The sequence below is a fragment of the Chenopodium album genome, chromosome 10 (genome assembly GCF_948465745.1).
Source record: "Chenopodium album chromosome 10, dcCheAlbu1.1, whole genome shotgun sequence".
In the NCBI taxonomy this organism is placed as follows: Eukaryota; Viridiplantae; Streptophyta; class Magnoliopsida; order Caryophyllales; family Amaranthaceae; genus Chenopodium; species Chenopodium album.
The window spans coordinates 8,235,496-8,253,136 of record NC_137843.1 but is presented as its reverse complement, the minus strand read 5'-3'; the positions used below and the strand labels follow the sequence as shown (position 1 = coordinate 8,253,136).

Here is a 17,641-nt window from a genome sequence, read left to right as displayed (position 1 = left end):
CATCCCTCTATATCCCCCCCAAGTGGTTGGAGGTTCGACTCCTGTGATAGGATGGTGGGCCCTCCCCGTGTGTACCTTATGTCAAAATACAAAAATAAAAAATTTAGTTGCATGCAGGGGCGGCCAGGAATTGAAATATGGGGGGCCGAGATTTATTAAGTAACAAAATATTGTATTTTCCGATGATATTTGCGATATTATAAATTAGACTTGACTATATTTTATCAAGCAACATAAAGTATTTCATCAAAATAATCAACATTACAACCTATGAAGTCTTGCCTTATTGGTTCAAGCGAAGGATTTGTGTACGATATAAGAGTATAGGCTTGATTTCCTCCTATGTCCTCCACGTTTATATTTTGTATTGCTCTTGTGGTTCATTTGCACAAAAATCAATAAAATAAATATTTTTTTTTTTGTGAGAAATCAATAAAATATATATAGGAATAAAGAATAATTTTTTTAAAAAAAAAGTTATGCAATTTACTAATTTAGTAAATTAGAATATAGAAAAAATAATAAAAGAAAGTTTGAAATCAAAACAAATGATAAACAAATAAAACGTAAGATTGAAGGGATAAAAGAAATATAGAGTAAAAATAATAGTACTAGTAATTTCAAGTGGGGAAAAAAAATTCCCTTTAAAAAAAGTGAGAAAAAAAAAGTAAAAGATTGCCGTAAAAAAAAAAAAAAGAAGAATTAAAAAAAAATAATAATAATGGCACCCACAAGGATTGAACACCAGACCAACACGTGATAAAGCTTACATATTCCACTCTAACCACTAACCAACATGTGATAAAGCTTACATATTCCACTCTAACCACTAAGCTATACACTAGAAAGTTATATATAAATCCAACTTTATTGTATATATCTATGGGGGTCGGCCTTCAAAATATAAAGGCCACCAATTGGGCCACGGGGGGCCGGGCCTCCACCAGTCCCCCCATGGTTCCGCCCTTGGTTGCATGTATTGGTCACACTATTCATACACTTTCCTTTACTACATATATTCTAATTTTAAAAGAAAGTATTGTTAGACAAGATCTTTCAAAATATTAATTGTTATAATTTACTATAATATACGAAATATATATAAAATGTTAATTGTTAAAGTTGTTTGTTGATCAATGTGAATTTCAATTGAATCATTTAATAAAAAAGTGGGGAAGTATTTTGTTAGAAACAAGTTAGAAATTTTAATGAAAAGGGGAGTTATGGATGAGGTAATAACTGTGCTACTTCTGGGATGTTATGAGGTTATGTCTGATTAAGTTATAAATTAAATGAAAGGGAGTATTTAGGATTATGATTCATGTGTACCCTAAATTGCAAGTACGAAACTTTAACATCAACATTACCTTAATACTAGGGGTTGAATGCAATTTGAATTGAAAGACATTTGTAACATGGCACCAGAATGCTATCTAGGTTCATGCAACCGACCCCATCATCTTTTGATTAAGGCTTCGGGTAAACATGGGCACGGGCCGTGCCCGTGCCGCCGCGGGCCGTGCCTGGCCGTGCCGGGGTGGCGGCCGTGCCGTGCCGTGCCGTGCCGGCTCCGCGGCGGGCCGTGCCGTGCCGTGCCTGAAATTGGCACACCCCAGCCCACGGCACGGCACGGCCCACGTGCCTAGCGGGCCGTGCCGTGCCGGGCCGCGGGCCAAACCGTGCCGACCTTAATTTATTTTTTATTTTTTTTTTTTAAAAAAAAAAAATAAATGTTAAAAAAAAACGAATTAAAAACAAAAATGCATATAATAAAAAAAAAAATACTAGTGCGATAATCCGAAAACACAAAAAATTGAAGAATAACTTATTTTATTATATGACGGTAGCCGGTACGACCGTACGAATGTACGATAATTCAATAATACAAAATTACAAAATAAGTAATGATAATTAAAAATCGTACAACAGTGTATGAATATTGAATAACTTCATTTATTATACGGAATACGAAGTTCGATAATACAAAAAGAATACAATAGTGTATAATGTAAATATGTAATCATGTAATTATTATTGGTCGTCTTCGTCTTCGCCTTCGTCTTCATCTTCGTCTTCGTCTCCTAGAGGTTCAAGTTCATCCGCCAATTGAGTGGATTGAGAACTAAAAGAAGTCGACGTTCCTTCATCGTCGTCGTTTTGTGCATAAGTACGATCTTGAGAACGAGTTTCGGCATCCAACCAATCCTTGAAGCAAACACACATTTCAAGTGTTTCGGGTTTTAGTCTTGTTCTTCTATCGTCTAGAACTCTTCCCGACGCACTAAAAGCTCTTTCGGAAGCAACGGAGGAGACTTGGATAGCAAAAATATCACGAGCCATTGCCGACAAAATTGGATGTTTCACGGCTTGTGATTTCCACCAATCGAGGATGTCGAGGCCAAACTTCTCTTCATCGTCCATGCCTTTCATGAAGTCGTAACTTAAGTACATTTGCAACTCCGAAACATCGCTTTGAGTTCTCCTAGATGATGATGATTCTGTACCTGAATACTTAGACATCAAGTTAGCAGCTTGTGCAAATAAACCTTTGGCCCGTTTACTTACATTTTTGGATGTTTGAGAAGGGGCAAATCGAGACACGGTTCCATATTTACTTTCATAAACATTATATAAATTAAAAAACTCATCCGTCACCTTATTCTTAAAAGTTTCAACATCATCTTCAAAATTCATGTTACTATAATAAATATCAATTAATAAAAAGGTGCCATCATATTTTTGTCTAGGATCTAAAATGGAAGCAAAAATATAAATCTTAGGAATATCGGTGTAATATTTACGCCATTTATCCTCCATGGATGGAAGATATCCACGATAAACATGTTCTGATCGGTGTTCCGCAAAAAGTTGTGCAAGTAAACATGCATTGCTAAGAAAAGAATGAGCACAAGGATTATATACAGAAGAAAAACAATGTGTCATACCATATAGTAATTGTAAAAACTGCATATATTTTTCACAATTAGCCCAATCATCTTCAAGTAAAGCATTTTGTGGATATTTCATATTATAAAAAAGTGTTAAATGAACCTTGTACTCGATTGCCCGACTCAACATTTCATAGGTGGAGTTCCACCTAGTTGGACAATCCGGTGCTATTTTTATGGTTTTAATCCGTTGTTGCCTGCAAAAACCTTTCCATTCTTGATATCTCATGTTAGAGCTATTAATAGTGCAAATAGCACTCCGTATTTTGTGATAAAATGGACCAATTGCTTGTGTTCCATCCTTCACACACAAGTTAAGAACATGACAAATGCATCTAACATGAAGTGCTTCTCCATCTAATACTAAATCGGTTAATTGGGGTTTAACCAAATTCGCACTATATGTCATAGAAGTTGCGTTATCGAAAGTCATAGACATGATTTTATCCCTAAGACTATATGCATCAATAGCTTCCATTAAATGATGTGAAATGTTAAGACCGGTATGAGGGTATTCAAGCATTTTGAAATGAATGATGCGTTTTTGTAACATCCACTCATTATCTAACCAATGACAAGTAACACATAAATAGTGAAGTCCGTACCCACCATCCCATGCATCGGCGGTTAAAGAAACTCTACAAGGAAGATTAGCTAATTCATTTACTAATTTCAATTTGTACTCTAGATAAGTCTTCATGGCAGCAGATCGAACGGTTTTTCGGGACATTTTTTTGTGTTTTGGTTGTAGTGCTCGGTTAATATAGTTGTTGAAGGCATCATTTTCGGCGAAAAGAAAAGGTTGTTCTGCATGTACAAGCATTCTCCCAAGTTCATCCCTATCTCTCTCGTAATTGTAAATGAAACCTTGTGGATGGAATTGAGAAATTTTAGGTTGGGTTGGATCACTAGATGGTCCACCACATTTTTTTGTATGCCTAGTAAGGTGTCCCGTCCCTCCCTTGGTATCGGCCGAGAAAATTTTACCACAAGTCCGACACTTGCATTTTTTTCCATCTTTACTTAATTGATAATGTACCCAACATCCACTCTTTCTTTTGGTTTGAGCAAAATCCTCTTCGGTACACCACTCTAATATGTTAGGATTATGGGTGGATGGTTCACTCGACCCGCAAGCTTGTGTTTGGCTACCTTGGGAAGGAGGAGGAGGAGGAAAAGGAAATTCATATTGTTGAAATTGGGTTTGTTGAAATTGGGTCCAAGGAGCCATATCATCCATTTGTTCTTGCCCTCCCGTGTTTTGGGGATGAAAGAAAGGGGTGGAAGTGTTTGGAAAGGGCATGTTAGGAGAGGGAAAGGGCATGTTAGGGGGGGGCATAGACATTGAAGTGTTTGGGTTTGGTGATTCCCTACGTGTTGACTTGGCTTTTCTAGAGGAGGAGGAAACGTTCGGGTTTGATGCCATGATTAATTAATAATAATAACACAACTAACAATAACAAAGTAACAATTAACAACAATGAGATCAATGAGAATTAATTAGTAAGTAGTTTTTATATAAATTAAATTTTCAAAAATAATTATAATAATAGTAGATTACTTGGATCAATGAGATCCCAGGTAGGAGAGGTTAGGAGCGACGTTGTCCAGAGCCCAAATCCCGCCTTAGACAGATTTCAACAATCCAAATAACCCACAATTAAAATAGAAAGTAGTTTTTATATAATTAAGTAGTTCCAATAATAATAATAATAATAATAATAATAATAATAATAATAATAATAATAATAATAATAATAATAATAATAATAATAATAATAATAATAATAATAATAATAATAGTAATAATGATAATAAATTAATAATAGTAACAATAACAATAACAATAACAATAACAAATTAAAATAAAGTTGAGTTAGATCTTACAATGACGCTTCAATGCTTTCCCAAATTTATAATTTCCCGAATTTTTAATTTCCCGAATGTAAATATAACAATTTTTTTTTTTTTTTTTTTTTTGGTAGTAGACTAGTACAAGTAATAATAGTAAAAATGTAAAATTTATAAGAGAGTAGGAATTTTTTTTTTCTTTTCACAAAAGAGAGGAAGATTGTATGTTTTTTAGGAATTTGAGAATTGAGAATTTGGGAGTAAGAAAATTAGAGAATAAGAGAGAAGAGATGAGTTGATGAATTGTGAAAATTTTGGAGGAAAATATGAGGTATTTATAGGGGATTTGGGTGGGAAATGGGGTGGAAAATATGGCCGTTTATAGCTGTTGGAAAACGGCCATAAACGGCCATATTCCAACGGCACGGGCCGTGCCGTGCCGTGCCGTGCCTGGCCGTGCCTGGCCGTGCCGGGCCGTGCCACGTGCCGTGCCGGCGGGTCGTGCCGGCGTGCCGGCCCACGTGCCGGCCACCGTGCCGCCCGCCGTGCCACGGGCCGTGCCCGTGCCGGTCCCAAAAAATTTGTTCACGGCACGGCCCACGGCACGCCGGCGTGCCGCCGTGCCGTGCCGTGCCGGCCACCGTGCCCGTGCCGGAGTCGTGCCGGGCCCGTGCCGCCCGCGTGCCGGCACGGCCCGTGCCCATCTTTAGCTTCGGGTATTGTTGTATTTTTTTTGTCCTCCACTACTCCAAGATTGAAAGAATACATGTACATAACAAATTCAAACTTGATTATTAGGAATTAAAACTATTAATTGAGGCAATTTTTTTTTTTAATTTTTTAATTTTATTGTTCCCCATCTAAAAATTTGCATTGTTTCATCGTCAGAAACTTCCTAAGAAATTTACTTCAAATGAGATTGCAAAGTTACCAGAGAATGTAATTGTGAAAGGTCCAAATGGAATTATATGGCATGTCAACTTACAGAGTAATGGCAGCAATCATGTAATGTTATCTGGAGATGTTTGGCAAGAGTTTGTCAAAGCTTACTCCTTGCAAAACAACGACCTTCTTACCTTCAAGTATAACAGAACTCACAAATCTTTCGACGTGTTGTTCTTTGATCAAACTAATTCATGTGAACGAGAATCTTCTTATTTTGTGAGAAAATGTGAACAATCTCAATCTAATGGTGGTTTTGATGAACAAGCAAAGAGTGATTCGTTTGATGATATCATTTGTTCTTCTGACAGCACCGCTCACACAGGTAGTATATTATGATCAAACTAAGTTAATTATTGGGCGAAAAGATTATTAATCTATATTTTACTAGAGTATGGTTAGCAATTTAGCATACTAATATTTATGTGCTTAAACAGATCGTTATCTTGATGATGAACAGGATGAAGATGAACCTAGCAGGGAATCAAATAAACACAGATCTACTTCAAAACAGCCGAATTATTTGAAAGAAAATCAAAGTACTCCAAAAGAAGCCTTATCTAATCATTCGAGGAAAAGGAAGTTTACTAGTATGTTTCTGAAAAGACCTAAAGATCTTGTTCTTTATGCTATTCTTTAGTTCTTTATCTATATATAAGCGTAATCTGTTCATAATTTAGCAGGGAGGGTGTTAATTCAGTGTGATTAGTCTAAAGGAAAAAAAAAAGGGTTACTTTGTGCTGAGTTTTATGTAATAAAGTGATCAGAGAAACTACAAGGATTGTTATTTATTACAAACCTTGTTAAAAACAAAATGACTGATCTTGTGCTACTATATATGTTTTTGTATTTTGTTTTAAGGATTTGATAAAGATGAAAGAGATAAACGAAAGGCATTCATCATTGAAGATGATTCCATTTCAAAGAAGAACAATTCTTTGAAAGTGAATGGCAGTAATTTAAAGAAGACTCACTCTCATTCTGCTGCTCGTGATAGCAATAGAAATGAAGTTCCAATCTATGTACGCACGAGTAGGAAGAGCTCCACTGGTATGGCATCAGTCGCTAGTTCATTTACTATAACAATTAAGAACATATTTTGTTTATGTTGCAGTGTGAACTTTTTTGTGTTTATCCCTTTTTGCTGAATTTTGTGGATGATTATACGGAATAATCACTTTTGGTTAATGTAGTCGACCCCATTTATGGGATTAAGGCTTTGATTGAATTATTGACTGATAGGAAGAGAAATTAGTCCTGTAGTGTATGTATTATGCAGTTTTCTCTTGGTGATACATAGATAGTGCTTTACATGTTATTTTGTGCAGTTGTTGCTGCTGCTGCAAGCTATATATCAAACAGAAGGCCTGTAACAGACGAAGAAAAAGAAAAGGCTTATGCGTTGGCAACAAAATATGCCACCGATGAAAGCTTCATAGTGGTCATGAAACCTTCACAAGTCTATAACAATTTTGCTTTGGTAAAATTGCTTCTTTTATGAACCCCAGCCCTTATGACTATTGATTGACATTTGCAGCTTTTCTTGCTTAACAAACTCATCTCGCACTTATGTTCAGGTAATTCCTCAAAGCTGGAATTATAAAGGTTTTTCACGCGATAAAAGACAGGGTGTGATTCTTAGAACCAATGACAACTCATGGGAGGTTAGCTTTTGTATTATAAACCGCAAAGGACATGGAGCATTTAGAGGAGGGTGGAAAAAATTTGCACTCGACAATTTCTTGGAAGAGTCCGACTCGTGTTTGTTCGTGCCTGGTGGCCAAGAGAACAAGCGTTTTGTTCTGGATGTTAGCATTTTCAGAGTTGTTCCTGAAGTTACTCCACTTAGCCCTGTACATTAGAAGAATTAGAACTATCCTTGAGCATGTGTTGAATGAATGCAGAGGCACATTTGTGTATTGGTAATTGTTGCATGCATTTTCTTTGATTAGCTTTTCAATCATTGTGAAAATTCAACCATATGTCAGCTTATGTAAACTAATATTCTAATTAGAGGTGACAAATTAAACAAACTGTTTGGATCAAGTTTGGCTTGGATCATTTTATTTTGAGGATAATTTGTGCTGTCTGATTTGGTTTACATTTAAACGGGTCACAAACTCACAATATAAATCCAAACTAGCAAATTCAATATAGATTGGATCAAATCATATTCTAACATGCTAATTAGATAGTGGAATGCAACAATTAGATGTCACATGTATCAAGTATTAAGACATTAAATTGACTTTGAAAATAGAAATATTTGCATTGGGAGTAAGTAATATTGTTGTAAATAGGAATAGTCCGTTGGGACTTGGGAGTATGCAAATATCTTGATAAATGAGAATACTTGCATACGGAGTAGAAAATATGTAGGAGTATGTATGAGAGAAGTGTGTGTAAAAAAATGCTCCCTCCACCCCTTTTCATAGTTTTCATTTGTAATTTCGATACTATTCATAATGTGAGAGAATCTTCTAAATTATTCTTAATATATAAGATATAACAGTCATGTTGGGTCTTATTTGATTCGTCTCGAAGAATAGATTATTAATTAATATTCAATTGTTATATTTTTTACTAATAAGCAACTAACGATATTTACGGTCAAAGTGTTGCATTGGCAAACGTGTACAGTCCAAATGGGAACTATAATTAGGGCGGAGGGGAGTATCAAATTTGCACATTTAGTAGATGCACATTTAAGTACAATGAGCATGTCAACGCCTACTCATTACAAATTACAGAGTATAAGTTAATACTGAGTATGATTAATCTAATATGGAGTACATAATAAGTGTAAAATTCATTGACATGTTCATTGTACTTAAATCTAATGAATACATATTATAAAAGGTAATATGATTAATCTAATACATTATAAGTGTAAAATTTATATTAGGAAAATAGTAACTTTTATGGTATATAAATGTAACTTTGTACGGAGTATTTTTAACTGTAGCTTTAATTCGTCTTATCATAACTTAGGTAAACAACTTGGTTTTGCTTCATAGCAATTGGAATTCAAGAAGACACTTTATATTTTTATTTTTAAAATTATTTTGGAGTATTAAACATAGATAAAAATTAATTACACCGATATATGCGTGTTTTTATCGTGTATTCTCAACTTCGTACCATTTTAGAAAAAATATACATATTTTTTATTATTTTGAAGGGAGAAAAAATATACATATAATTACACTTAAATACTTAAATTCCGTTTTGGGAAGATGAAAAATTATCTAAGCAACTTAAATGATATTTTCTGCACTGACTAAAATTAAATGCTGAGTTAAAATCTTTCTATTTACATCTAATAGGGTAAAATAACTGTATAATTTCTTTCTACGGAGTAATTAACTGGGTTCAATTCCAAAAAAGTAACACACTTACAATTTCCAATTATGAAGAGCAGAACATGGGAAGAGAAGATTTATTGGAAGAATTTTCATTTTTCTCAATTCTCTTTAACTTTACCCACTAATTTTCACCATCACCTTGTAAGTGTTCTTTTTTAATTATTTTATTATATATATTAGCGAAAGATTGATTTACTCCCTCCGTCTCTTTATACGTGTTAGTTTTATCTATTGATTGACAAATATTGCAATTAATTTGGGACGAATTGAAGGGAGTAGTTTTGATTGTTCGATTAATTCATGCACTTGATTAGTGTGGATTATTGCTCTCAATTGATATGGCTGCTTTGCGTCTTGGGAATGCTCTCAATTTTATATATGATAGATCCTAATTAAACGATAAGATTGGAAATAATACTTCCTTTGTCCGAAATTAATAGTCACAACTCAATTGTCATATTATTTCTTCGTGTTGGATTGGGACATAAGTCAAAACGTTGCAAATAAAAACACAGATGAAGTATCTTTAAGTATCCATCAATTCGAATCCTCGAGTTACAGTGCTTTTTTTAGCCAGTTAAATTTCTTCATTTTGTTGCTCTTATGTCATTATGTGTGTTTATTTAATTATTAGTTTTCTCAATTTGCTTAAAACAGAAGCTTCCTGAGAAATTTTGTGACTACATGAGAACTATGTTACCTGAAGAAATAGTTGTTCTTAGAGTAAATGGCATTTCTTGGAATGTTGGCTTGAAGAAAGACAAGGATGATATTATGTTTCATGGAGATGGGTGGAAAGAATTTTGCAATGCTTACTCTTTAAAGAAGGCAGATGTCCTGGTCTTTAAGTACAATCGACGAGAATGTTTTGAGGTTCGGCTCTTTGATGGAGCAAGTTCATGTGAGAAAGAAGCTTCACATTTTGTAAGGAAAGTTCAACATCAGAACTCTGATGATGATCATGACGACAGTGAAGAATCTGAAAAGAGTTTGAGCAAGGGGTTCACTGATGATACGCGACAAAATGATTACTATGACTGTCATAATGCTTCTAGAAACAGGCGTAGGAAGAACCCTTGTAGCAGGACACCCAAGAGTAGTTCTGCTCGTTTTAGAGGTATAACTTATTCGTTTTTTGGATGATAGTATAACAGCTTTGACGCGAGGCTCTTCCTAAGGGAGAGGAAAGGGAGTCTGGAGTTTAGCCTCCAAGAGCTCCTGACTCCGAACTTGTCACTAGACTAAAATATCCTGTCTTGGAACTCTGGTAGTTTTACTGTTTCATTGACTGCAGAGAAAAAAAGGCTGACAGTTTTATGTATTCGTTTATTCATTCTTTCTGCAGATGTTCCTGATGATCAAAATGAGTCTGACGAGAATGCTGATGAAGAGGATTCTATCATAGAAGAGGCTAGAACTACTCCGAAGAAAGCAGCTACTACTAGTTCAGCTAGAAAATTGCCAATTAGTGCTTCAAGGAAAAGGAATCCCAATGGTGGTAGTCGTGGTATGTTTTACAGTTCTACTACTTCATAAGGGTTTGGACTTGTATAATAATTTGAGAACTCTGATGCTTCATACTTGCATTGATTATATGTCCTTGTTCAAAATTGCGGTACTGATGTATAGTATCATGTATATCTTGAATTTTTAGATTGTTTGGTACAAAAGAAATGACTAGGAATCAAAGCCCTTGCTTTATATTTGATTTAATCAATTAAAATGACTAGGAAAAGTTCCCTTGAAATGCTAGGAATCTAGAAGAAAGAAAAGGTTTGGACTTAAGATTCGACGAGTACATCATTGTGTTTCTGACATCTTGAGATTTCCCCTTTTCAATTACATGAAAAAGCAGAGAACCTGATAATTGTTTACAGCTTACATTTATTGTAGCACTTTTCCCTTTGTTTTCTTAGCTTTGGTGATTACACGTCTATACTTGTGAATCATTCGCAGCCAAAAAGATATCCGGCAATGGAAGTGGATCAAGACATTATAAAGTGATCTACAAATCAAATAGAAGAGAGATAACTGATGCAGAGAAAGTAAATACTGAGAGAAAGGCCTTGTTAGCATCAGAACAGCGCGATAACTCATTCACTGTAGTGATGAGACCTACCAGTGTTTACAAGCGCTTCTTTATGGTAATCTCATGTATTTAGCTACCATTTTAAATTCCTAACTAGCTTGAGTTATAACTTCCTGCACGTTCAACAGTTTAACCCTTACACTTTTCCGTCATGTTTCAGACAATTCCTTCAGAATCGAACCTTAAAAGTCATTTGAGAAATGGCCAAGTAGTGTCTCTTAGACTGGAGGGAAAAATATGGGAGTGCAACATTAGCAAAAGCAGCAGAAATCTTGTAGGTTTTCAAAGTTCAGGATGGAGAACCTTTGTTCGCGACAACTTCTTGGAGGAGTTTGATGTGTGCTTGTTTGTTCCTTCTGACAAGAAGAATGAAAGATATGTCCTTGATGTTAGCATATTCAGAGTGGTTCCTGAAGTTGTTCCTCCAACTTTAGTAACTTAACCTTGACTATTGGACAGTTTCATGCTACATTATTGATGAATGTTTCTCTGTTTTGTAAATTTAGAGCTAGAAGGCTGATGTAGATGTACTTCTCTATCCAGCTAGTCGGTTTTACTGGTATGGTTAACATTGTATGCATCAACTATGAACGATATAGTTACCTTATAATTAATAAATGATAGTAGGATGTTTAGTGAGAGCTTAAGGACATGCTCTGATTTACTGAATTGAACTGAGCTGAGCTGAACTGTTTATGAGAGAAGGAAATTAGGAACTGAACTGAAGTTAAGCTGAAGAGAACATGTCCTAATTATAGTTTTTGAATTTCTTCCCTATCTAATTTGAATTCACAATTACATAACTTAAGGGATGTTTTTCTAGAGTGAAAACCTAGCTAGGCAATTATAATGAAAATGATACTGGAATGAAGTTGGTGAATTTCCATAACTGAGCTACAATTTGCAGACTTTAACTTTGTCCAAAAATGTCTTAATTTCTACCAAATTACCATGACAAAAATGTCTTAATTTCTACCAAATGACCATAATTCATGGCCTACATTGCAATTTCTAAGGCCTACAAAATTTCATCCCTCACTTCATAAACTGTTGAGAAATTTCGAGGAAAAAACTTTTGAAAGACTCAATCCGTTGACCGTAGAAATCTTAGTGGAGTAGACTTTAGAGATTGAGTATGACCACTCAACTAGTTCATCATACATGTGAACGAAGGACCTTGTAAGGGGGTGTTTCATTGGTAATCGTAGGTGAGCATAGAATAATATTTGATATCAATGCTCCGTTAGTGGTTTTGTATAGGTCTAGATTGATAACAATAATATTTGATGCAATCTTTGGGTTATATTACTCAATCAATCAATGTTAAAAGGGTTACTCACTGAGTGTTTAAGGGGTTACTTTGTTCTTTACAAGCTGCCACACGGTGCGCCCAGCCACATACAAGACGCGTTGAATCTAATGTGGTACAATTAAACTACTAGTTCATATCTTCAATCAACGTAATCACCTCCACACTAATCAATTAATTAACGGCTTAGGCTATGCACACAAAAAATAAGGTTTTGAGTTAACTATAAATTCTACTGCGTATGATATTCGAAGAATACTCGTAAATGCTTGTGGCATAGTGGTTGATACATCTATATTATTACTTATGGTGCAATTGATGGAATTTAAGAGCCCAAAAGACAAACAATACAGTAGTCAATTGGTGTGAAAGACTTTATTAAAGGCGTGTCCTAAACTTTAAGAATCAAGACTTTTAGGTACTAATGTACTTCCTATTCCTTGCGTATCAAATTGACTTGCTATAGTAAACTTTGCTATATATGCCTATAAATAGAGGGACAACCATTGGCAAATTACAAAGCAGTAGAAGTATTAACCAAATAAATTCAAAATATATTGTTTATTTTAATCTATATTGCTTATAATTTTAGGCATAAAAAATTTAACAAAATGAATATGAAGGCACTTCTACTTGCAAGCTTTGTGGTTAGCCTTGCTTTCGCTGTTGCAAAGGCTAATGTTGGGTTTGCTGTTTACCATACTCATAATACTCGTGAGTAATTCTTTAATTTGTATCTATTCGATCAATAATTAAGTTTATTTAGTTATTTTTTTCCGTAGTATATTGATTTAACGATTTAACAGCCTAACCCTATATATGTATTAATGTACATAGTGAACGATATCATTAATTAATTAATACTTGGTATATAATGTTTGAGTACTTTATAAACAGCATCGGCATGCTACCAATACCGAGACAATGGACCGTGGATAACAGGAGTGAGTCATGCTTTATGGAACAATAGAGGAGCGTGTGGAAGGAACTACAGGGTTACATGCATAGGGGGAGCAAATTTGGCTCCGCACCCTTGCAAAGGTGGAAGTGTTATTGTCAAAGTAACTGACTTGTGTGATAGTTGCGCCGGTGATCTTAACCTATCTCAAGAGGCATTCAATGCTATTGCCGACCCTAAAGCTGGAAAGATTCGTATTCGTTATGACCCGTAAGCATATATTCATAACTATTTACTCTACTTTTGTGATATAAGTGTACCAAATTTATTTTTGGAGTATAAACTTCAGTATATATATACATAATTTCTGATGATTTTTCTTTTTGTTTAATGTATTTGCAGAGTATAAAAAAGCCTATTGTTGGAAAGATGAAGATTGGAGAAAAAGAACTAAAAGAAAATGAAATGCACAAATGTACAATATAAAGTGATGCTTGAAAGTAGAGTTGTATGGTCAATTTTCAATCAAATAAAATCTTTTTAGTTGCTCCTATATCGCTATATGTATGACAGGTTACATGTAAGAAATTGTTGGTTATATGCTTATATCATCTACTTTGTATTATACTACTTGTGAATTTAAGTTTTTGAACTAGTTCATTTCACAACTAAAATTAAGATTAAGGATAAATTGATCAGTAACATAAATTAAGAAATTTCCAAGTAAAAAAATTGCCATCATATCAAACTTATGTACGGAGTATATTCATTCTCCAATCACTATGTGTCGTGTCCGATTTCATGAACCATGCAGTATCGTGGGTACTGGCTACCAACAATATTAACAAATTCATTGATTCATTCAAATATGTTACTATGTAGATTTTAATACGGAGTATATACCAATTGAATCGACTTGATCTTGTACTACTTTTACATAAAGTAAATTAGACAATTTAAAATAAGTTTTGATAAGTTCGTTCAATTTAAATTTGAATAAGCTTAAATAAGAAGTAAGGTAAGTTTGTTTAGAGTTTAGACGAATCTAAATAAGGTTTGGTTTTTTTTCTTTTTTTTTTTAAAAAAAGTCTCTTTAGATGGTGAATATATTTCTGAAGATGAGCTGGAACAAGTTGGTGACGTGGATTTATGAAAATATCTGGTGCACAATCAGCTTATTCAAGGAAAAGAAATAACAAACTTTTCTATTACTTCTAGAATCTGTTATAACCAACCTAGAGTTTGTTATTATAGCTGTAATAGTATAAGTATTAATTAGATCATCTTCTTTTATTTTATCCAGAAAGTATCTTGAAAGTATCTTGTAATAGAAAGCTTTCTCTCTCTAAGTTTTCTCTACCTATTTTCTTCAATAAAGATGATCATAATGTTCTTAAATTCTATTCTTCTTAATTTCTATTCAATGAAATTGTTCAATCCACTGCTACTTTGACATGGTATCAGAGCTTTGCGATTTGATTCTAGAAGTTTTTGCAATCAATTGAGGTATTGTTCAGTTCATATTGTTTGATCGATTTCTGTTCTTGAGATCCTCATAATTTGGTGCGATTCTTGCTTGATTTTGTTCGATTCTTTGCTTCTTTGAGTCGATTTGTATCCTGATCATTTGTTCAAACACATTTGAGTTCAATTACTCTTAGTTTGATTTTCTGCTCATAAAATGCAAGGAGATAATAGTCAATTAGATTCTTCACAAAATCTGATTTCTCCATTCTTTCTTCATCCTTCTGATAATCCTGGCCAGAAATTGGTCAATGTGAAATTTGATGGAAATAATTACGCTGATTGGAAGAGGTCAATGTTGGTTAGTATTTCAGCCAAAAATAAATTAGGTTTTGTTGATGGAAGCATCATCAAACCAGCTCCTACAGATATTTTGTTTAAGGCATGGGAACGGTGCAATAATATGATGATTTCCTGGTTGTTAGGAGTCTTGGATCAAGACATAGCTAGGAGTGTTCTGTATTTTGCTACGGCAAGAGAGATATGGTTGAATCTAGAGGAGAGGTTTGGTCAAGCTTCTGGAGCTCAGTTGTTTGCTCTTCAGCAGAACTTACATGATCTGAAACAAGGAAGTGATAGCATCTCAGGCTATTACACAAGAATCAAGATGATTTGAGATCAACTTGACTCTTTTGATCCAATTCCTGCTTGTAGTTGTGGTAATTGCAACTGTAATATCACATATAGACTGCATAAATCTCAGGAAGATAGAAGACTGGTTGAGTTTTTGGTGAAACTGAATGAAGGATATGAGATAGTTAGAGGAATTATTTTGATGATGAATCCTCTACCTAGCATTTCACATGCTTATAGGCTGATAATGCAGGAAGAAAAGCACAAGGAGCTCTATAAGGTTGTTCCTACAGCCTCTGATGCAATGGCTTTTGTAGCCAAACAAAGGTTCTATGATTAGGATAGCCACAAGCAAGGACAGAGTTATTCAGCACCTAGATACCAGAACAATTCACATGATTATAGAAAAGTGAATTACTATTGTGATTTCCGCAAGATACCAAGGCATAGTATTCAGAGGTGCTATAAGGTTAATGGAGATAAAGGAAAGAAAATTGTTGCTAATGTTCACTTTGATGAAGGTACTAATGATTTGCCACAAGATGAAGTTGTTTTGTCTGGAGATCAGTATCAGAAGTTTATGCAATACCAAATGAATCAACAGAAATGATCAAGCATCAACTTCTGCAGATGGTTCTCTTGGCAGCAAATCAGCATTTGTGGCAGGTAAATTCTGTTTCACATCTGCTAGTAATGTTAGTTGGATAGTTGATAGTGGAGCTACAGATCATATGTGCTATGATGCATCTATGTTTGTGAATTTGCATGATTTCACTGGTTCAGAAAACTACATTACTATTCCTAATGGTAAAAGAGTCCTGGTAACTCAGCTTGGTAATGTTAAGTTGAATGATGATATTACCTTGATAAATGTGCTATATGTGCCTGATTTTAGGTATAACTTGATCTCTATACCTAAAATTTGTAGAGATATGGGATGTTAGGCTGTTTTTACTGATAATGAATGCTTCATTCAGGGTTCTACAATGAAGCCAATGCTTCTTGGTAGGCTCATACATGGTTTATACTGCCTGTATCAGTCAAAGATAGAAGAGAGGAGTCTTGTTTCTTCAGGATCAGTTGCTAATGTTGCTTCAGTTCAGAGTGTTAGTGACACAAGTGACCAGAATAAGTGCAAGCTATGGCATTTGAGGATGGGCCACATGCCAGTTGCTAAGTTGCACCACCTAGATTCTAGTTTTTCTTAATAAGTTTTGTATTCTACATGGCATTTGTCAAATCTGTCCTGTAGCTAGACAGAGTTGAAATTCATTTCCAGACAGCACTATTAGGACTAAGGGTGTTTTTGAGCTTGTACATATTGACATTTGGGGTCCAAATCCCGAACCTAATCATAATAGTTGTAAAATTTTCCTTACTATTGTGGATGATTTTACAAGGATGACTTGGATATTTCTTTTTCTTAATAAATCTGATGCTGTGAAAGTGCTTCAATCCTTTTATTAGTTTGCTGATACTCAGTTTGGTGCTAAAATTAAGGCTATTAGGAGTGATAATACACTAGAGCTTTGTGAGGGTGATATAAAAAAGTTGTTTTCTGAAAAAGGTATGTTTCACCAAAGAAGTTGTGTTGATACACCTCAACAAAATGGGTAGTAGAGAGGAAACACAAAAATTTGCTTGAAACAGCTAGAGCCTTATTTTTTCAAGCAAAATTGCCTGATCAGTTTTGGGGGGAGTCAGTTTTGTGTGCTGCTCAATTAATAAATAGAATGCCTTTGAGTGTGCTGAATTTTAAGACACCTTAAGATAAATTATTTGGGTTTCCACCTTCTTTAGAACGCCTTAGAGTGTTTGGTTGTCTATGTTTTGTGTCTACTCCTAAACAATACTAAACAAAATTTCAACCCAGAGCTAGTGCTCATGTGTTCATTGGTTATGTTTCTGGACAAAAGGCTTATAAAATCTTGGATCTAGATACTTTGAAGATTCATACATCAAGAGATGTCACTTTTCATGAGCAACATTTCTTATTCCATTTAACCACAACCTCACAAAATAAACCAAAGTTTTTCTTACCCCGTGTTACTGATCTCTCACCTTTTGTGTTTGATTACGTTCCACCTATCCTATCTCCTATTCATGTCTATTCTCCTCATTCTTCTCCTTCTCATTCTCTTT

The 17,641-nt window shown here is 34.6% G+C and overlaps 1 protein-coding gene across 1 annotated transcript; it reads left to right on the top strand.

The window, feature by feature from the left end:
- Positions 1–13,006: 13,006 nt before the first annotated feature.
- LOC145563396 (EG45-like domain containing protein) lies at positions 13,007–14,027 on the top strand. Its single transcript, XM_081623842.1, has 3 exons — positions 13,007–13,218; positions 13,402–13,672; positions 13,805–14,027. Exons 1-3 carry the CDS (start codon positions 13,116–13,118, stop codon positions 13,809–13,811), a joined length of 381 nt encoding a protein of 126 aa, XP_081479968.1. The 5' UTR covers positions 13,007–13,115; the 3' UTR covers positions 13,812–14,027.
- Positions 14,028–17,641: the final 3,614 nt, after the last annotated feature.